This window comes from Microtus ochrogaster, linkage group LG4, assembly GCF_000317375.1.
Source record: "Microtus ochrogaster isolate Prairie Vole_2 linkage group LG4, MicOch1.0, whole genome shotgun sequence".
NCBI lineage: Eukaryota > Metazoa > Chordata > Mammalia > Rodentia > Cricetidae > Microtus > Microtus ochrogaster.
This window is the reverse complement of record NC_022030.1, coordinates 13,915,213-13,921,861: the sequence shown is the minus strand read 5'-3', so window position 1 is coordinate 13,921,861 and position 6,649 is coordinate 13,915,213. Positions and strand designations below refer to the sequence as shown.

Sequence of the window (6,649 nt, the reverse complement as noted above, 5' to 3'; positions counted from 1 at the left end):
TTTCTTTCTTTCTTTCTTTCTTTCTTTCTTTCTTTCTTTCTTTCTTTAATCTCAAAGTTATTTCCAGACTTCAATAAATTATGTCTTCGACTTTCTATGGCTGTGATAAAACACTGTGACCAAAAGCAACTAGGGAAGCACAGGCCCTGTCTTTGAGGGTCTTGAACAGAAACACAGGGCAGCAAAGGTGGAACGAGAGGACCGCCTACTCCTCCAGGTTTGCTCTGCTTTCAGCCATGGCTCAAGCACACTTTCCCAGGGGAGGAACCACTCACACTGAGCTGGGCCCTCCAACATCAATCAAGAAAATGTCCCCACAGGCTTGCCTATACACCAATCCGAAGGACACATTGTCTCAGTTGAGATTCTTCTTCCCCAATAACTCTAGCTTGTGTCCAGTTGACAAAAAACAAACAATAAACAAACCGGGATAGCAGAAAGGCCACACTAAGTTTTTTTTTCTGACAACGATAATGATTACTTAAGAAAAATATTTAACTATTGTATGGGACACTTTGACCTGAACATAAAGTTCCAGGTGAATGTACACATTGCTAAAGTGCATCACCCACATGTCAGAAAGCAGAATCGAGTCTAATATGTGATTCTTTTTTGGTGTGGATCTATTTCGAGATGGGATCCCATAACCCGTACACACCTGAAATTTGCTACACAGCTGAATATAAAGTCGAATTTCTGGTCCTCCTGCCTTTGTCACCTAACTGAGAGACAGTTATGCGCCACATCCAATTTATAGACAACTAAGGATGTTGCCCAAGGTTTCATATACTAGGCAAGAGCACAACCAACCAAGCCACACTCCCATACACATTATGTCATCCTTAACTGACAGAAGAGGAGGAGGAAGAGGAGGGGCAAGGACAATAACAGTGGTTACCATGCTGATTAATCACTTAGGTTTAGACAAGTGGCAACACTGTGTTTAAAATGTAGTATATCAGCCACTGCATATGGAGAGCCAAGAGACCTCACCCATCTGGCTCCTGATTCCCAGGCAGAGAATAGAGTTGCTTTTTCTGGATAGAAGTGTGATGTGGGAGTCCCCTCTGTGTGCTGTAATTACTATTAATAAATAAAGAAACTGCTTTGGACCTATAGCAAGGCAGAACTTAGGTAGGCAGGGAAAGCTGGACTGAATGCTGGGAGAAGGCAGGGTGGAGTCAGGAGAAGCCATGGAGCCGTCAGAGACAGATGCTGGAAATTTTACCCGGTAAGCCACAGCCTTGTAGCGATACACAGATTAATAGAAATGGGTTAAATTAATATGTAAGAGTTAACCAAAAAGAAGCTAGAGCTAATGGGCCAAGCAGTGATTTAAATAATATAGTTTCTGTGTGATTATTTCGGAAGTCTGGGCAGCTTCTTACTACAAAAGTATTTTGCACTGGGGAGAAAATTTTCACTTCTTTGTATTCTGTCTTGATAAAGACCTTTGTGCAACACTAAAGGGAGGGCAAAGGGCCACCATTCTAAGAAAAAAAACTGTGCAGACAGTTTTTCAATACAGTGGAACTGAGTGTTCATTCAAAGGCAATGTTAGAAGATATTTTCTCATTAATTTCAGCCCATATGCTGCTAAGAGGTAAGAGGGAGATTATAATTTAATGTTCACAATGTATTGAGGGTATTCCTTTACCCATTATTTACTGAACACACACTACATACTGGGAATTGTATTGGTACATATTCAAATGGGTCACACAATGGAAACCCAGTAATAATTATAATTTAAAAATTAAGAATGGTACAGATCTAAGCACAAAACAGCAATCAATAATGAACAGACGGTCAATTTAAAGCTTCAAGTGATACAAGTGGTCAAAATAACTTGCTTATCCTTGTAAGTATTTTTTTTAATTTTAAAGTTATTTGCAAAACATCAGTAAAATATTTGCAAAATTATTTCACATTATGTCCTTCCCAAGGCAGGGAAGAGGGCGCCGTGTTCCACAGCCTGAATGAAATGATGGGCTCCTTGTCACTTTGTTTTGTCCTTGATGGTCAGGAGTTTCATTCATACCTGTTCTTCCAGTAATTCCTGCCACAGAATACTGATTTCCTGCAACCTGTTCCAACGTTCTTCCGTCCACCGGCATACTGCAGTCCAGCGCTCACCCAGTTTCTAGGGAAGGGAGAAGCCAGCCTCCATCAGAACAGCCGGGAGGCACAGTCATAGTTTCCCAAGAAAACCAGGACTGCCATCGCTCCTTGTGATAAGGCACCAACTTATGAAAAATACTTCTTTTTCCTTGGTTTTTCAAGACAGAGTTTCTCATTAGTAGCTATGAAAAATACTTTTAAGGATATATATGAAAAAAAAACTAGTTTCCATAGAATATAATTGTTTAAATTACTCAGAGCAGAGAAAAAAGCAAGTGGAATTCTTGTTCCTACTCCACTGGGGGTTTGTGTGGGAATGCAATGCATTTTCAAATTGGGTATATGTCTGAAGCTTATTTTTTTACTTATTTTTTTTATTTTTTTATTGTTACACTTTGTGGAGCCCAATTCAGAGACCTGTATGTGGTCAGCAATCATTCAACTGTGCTACGGCCACAGTCCACATTTCTCAGGCTCTGTTCTCCTTCACAAATTCCTCAAGTGGCCTCACAGGGGAAAGCCTGGGGACCACTGGAGTGAGTTCCTGGGCTTTCGGATCTTCTTAATATTCTGTACTAAGCGGCTGAATGATAGTCTCATGCCTTCACTGCAAGGGCTGGAATGAAGGCGGGAACACCTGGCCAAGCCTGTAACCCACATCACGTGGAGCCCCCCCCCCAACTGGGAAGTACAACCAAAGGCGGGTACCATGGTTTGTGCCCCATCTCCACCCCCACGGCACCCTCAATTCAAACAGTTGTAATTCTCAAGGTCTCGAATGAATAGTATCAAGACAGTGGAAGTTTAGCTTGAGGGCGGGCTCTGTTTGGGCTTTTGGTGGGGTTTTCTGCTTTGTTTTTATTTTAACTAGGTTAAACCAGGGCATGAAGGGTGGCCCCACAGTGATTAAATCCTAATGGCTTAGTAGATGAAGGGAGAGGCACCGCACAGACATACATATGCTCCTGCTCCATTCTGAAATAGCCAAAGAAGATCATTTGTCAGGCTGTCTGGACAGGCAGCCTCCAAAACTGGGAGCTAAGTAAACGTCTTTCCTTATAAAGTAGCCTGCTTCAAGAACTGCATTACAGTAACAAAAAGATGATTGGCAGAGTCTACTTGTTTAGAGCAGGATGTGTAGGAGGAGGAAGTGGGTAGATCGTCTTTAGGGCCGTCCTGCTGGCCAGTGTCCTCACCTGTAACTGGTCTTCCAGGACAGCTGTGGCGCTCTCCCCACTGTTCTCATCAACAATTACCACCATGTGGGTTAAGGAGTTGACCTTCACCTGTTCAGCCTCAAGGTCATTTTGCAAACTCTGGAAGAAGAAAAGAAAAGAAGCTCCACTATGATTTCTGCTCTTCTTCATTGCCAACAGTAGTTAAGGAAAGCTAATGAGGCATTGTATTGCCATTCCCAATCATTACTCTAAGTGCTCTACTGAAGAAAGCCTGAACACACCCTTCCATTACATTACGAACCAGAGTCTGAAAGCTCAACATCAAAACTGGTTGCAAATGTGCAAATGTATGTGCCCTCTTCGGTCCTAATTCTGCCCAAAAACAAAAGAAGAGGAGGACGACGATAAGGGAAGCTTGTGTCTATTCTGGAAATAAAGACAAAAATATAACCAAATGTGGTTATCCCAGCACTCAAGAGACAGAGGCAGAAGGATCTCTGTAAGTGCAAGGCCAGCTTGGTCTGCATAGAAAGTCCCAAGTCAGCTAGGGCTACATAATGAAACACTGTCTCAAAAAAAAAAAAAAAATGTAGAACAAGTGAATCCAAAAGCCCAGAGTTTGGAGTTTAAGCATACAGAATCAGAGGTCATTTTCTCTAGCTCTGTAAGGTGTAAGATGTGAGATGAGGAAAAGAATATACAAATCATAGAAGTTGTTCTGATTAGCTTCCCAGGGCAGCAGCCGAACAGACATATGGACGTCTTCCCTTTCCTCTCCCTCAGGAAAAGGACAGTCATTAGACATCTGTATGGAGTCATTTGTTTAACACTGGCAACAGTGTTGTGAGATGCCTCTTGCGGTGCTTAACCCTAAAATCTTATTAATCAGCTATCCAGATGTTTTACTGATCAATAAAACTCATACACGGAGAGTGTTTCTTTCTTCCTTTCCTTCCTTCCACTGTGAAAACTGAACCACGGGCTCTGGGACCAAGTTACACTGCCCGCTACCTTTTGGTTCCTCACACTCAGCCTCCACACCCTTCGGAGAAGAGGCAACAGCTTGCCTTGCAGGATTAGATCTAGATACATCTTCCAATGTGTTTCTCTGCCCAGACTCTGCATAGATAACCACACACCCAGGTTCTCATGCCCTTGTGAGTCCCAAATCACCCTTTCCACATGTGACAAGTGTCATACACTTTCAGAAGAATGACACACACACATCTGTACAGAGCTGTCCCTTTCACACCTGGCTCTGAAATGTCACCTCCTCACAAACACCACTATAAGCTCCTGAATAAAACACACACACACACACACACACACACACACACACACACCCTAACTCTACGCTTAGAGAAGCCATCAGGCCCCAGGAAGGCTGAGTGCCGCCTTCATATGCAACGAGGTAGACAAGAAACAAGGGCAAATTTACTTTATGTTCTTCAAGCAGCTTTTGCAGGGACGGCAGGTCATCACCCAGTGGGATGCTTTCCATCTTCTGAATGCGTTCTTCCGTGAGGGTTAGCCAGCCCGAGAGCTGCTGCAGCTGCTTCTTCTGCAGTCCCATCAGCACATCGTGCAGCCTGGCCAGGGGGACAGAACATTATTGCCTCCACCTTGTTCCCTGGCAGAGGCACCAGGACAGTGGGAGCAAGAAATGCACACCCTTGTCTAACTAATTGTCCAAGCAGCAGAGAGTCCGTCAATGTAGAAACTAAGGAGGAAAACCTTTATTATAGTCATAACTGGAGTCCATCAAATGCACTGCAAGAGCATAAATAACAGCTCCCTGTATTCATAACAGAATCATTGTTTCTACACTCAGGAATTCCTGCCTCTTAAATTGGTGGAAAAGGCAAGGGAATGCGAAACACATTGTGGAAAGTGAAACTGACCATGGGATAAGATCGTGGCAGAACACTGAATGGGAAGTTCACATCACACTGCCCTGTGGTCACCTCCCAGCAACTCCTCGCTGATACTAATGCTACTGCATAGAAACGGTCACCTGTGGAGGTAAGTTCGAACCGCCAACTCAAGGCAGCCTAGAATCACCTGATGGGAAAGTCTCAATGAGGAGCTGTCTAGATGAAGTTAGCCTGTGGCTGTGTCTGTGGGGATTGAACTGATCACCTTAACTGATATGGGAAGGCCCGTCTGAAAGCGGGCTTGCGGCCCTGGACTGTGGAAGACTAAAGAAAGCTAGCTGAGCGTTAAGCATGAGTGCCGTCATTCCTGTTGCTCCTGATGGTGGAAATGATGTGAATACCTACTTCAAGCTCTTGCCCCTATGATGGCCCCAAAATGATGAGAGCATAACCTGGAATTGTCAGCTAAGATAAGCCCTTTCTCCCCACGGTATTTTACCACCATAACAAAAATAAAATTGTGATATCATCCACGCAAAATACATTCTCCCTTCTCACCGCCACCTCCCACATTCCAGCTTTCTCATATCCTATGTCCTGACTAACATGTCATAGAGGACACAGAGGTCATGAACATTCCAGGGACAGGACCCATAGAAAGGGGTCAGGCCATTGCAAGGCCTGCTCTGTCCTGATTGCTTTCACAAGACCCACAGACGGGCCCTTGAGCTTAACTGTGCAATGCGGTCTGTGGAGTCGGGTTCTTGTCCCTTGAGTTCCACTCACCGCGACTGCCTCTCCATGCTCTCCACCCGGAGGGCCTCCCATCTCGCGTTCAGCAAGGTCATCTGTTCCTGGATCTCAAACTCCTCCTCGTCCGACAAAGTCCCCTGGGTCATCAGTTGGTTGCCAGCCTGCAGGACACTGCCCACACTGCTCTGGTGTGCTGTCAGCTCCATCATAAAAGTCTAGAAGGGAACATGGTGAGCAGTGGTGAGTCACTTGTCGCAAAAACATAAAAAATGAATAGTGCGTAACCTCGGTACCAAGCAACCAAGACAAAGGAGCCTGACAGCTTGTATTGAGCTCTGAAAATAAGAAGTCAGCATCAACTAGAACTCAGAAGAAAGCTATATCAAAGAAAACAATGTTGCAGACGATGCTTGTTTTTAAAACTTTTACATTTGTTTCTTTATTTGTGTGAGCTCCCACCTGCACTAGAGCGCAGGCACTTGGACGGGAGGGGGCAGATCACAGGACAACTTGTGAGTGGTGGTTCTTTCTCTGCACCAAGTGAGTTTCAGGAATGAAACTTGGGTCATCAAACTTACCAGCCAAAGACTGTATCAGGCAAGTCATCTCTTTTAAATAAAAGCTGATTATGTTGCTAATATATCATAAAGGTGGGATTAGCCATACATATAAAAAATAAACAAAACACCACATTCACATACGAGATAAACTTCTTATGGAATA

General features: G+C 44.0%; 1 protein-coding gene across 4 annotated transcripts in view; it reads right to left on the bottom strand.

Moving 5' to 3' along the window:
- The window catches only part of Utrn (utrophin), a 521,838-nt gene that overhangs the window by 367,195 nt on the left and 147,994 nt on the right, over nt 1–6,649 (bottom strand). For all 4 annotated transcript variants that reach the window (XM_013351419.2, XM_026786362.1, XM_026786363.1 and 1 more), the window contains 4 exons: nt 5,960–6,141; nt 4,738–4,888; nt 3,318–3,437; nt 2,042–2,143 (listed from right to left, as the gene is read on the bottom strand). In XM_013351419.2, the coding sequence (XP_013206873.1) occupies nt 2,042–2,143; nt 3,318–3,437; nt 4,738–4,888; nt 5,960–6,141 (555 nt within the window). The remainder of the gene's footprint in view (nt 1–2,041; nt 2,144–3,317; nt 3,438–4,737; nt 4,889–5,959; nt 6,142–6,649) is intronic.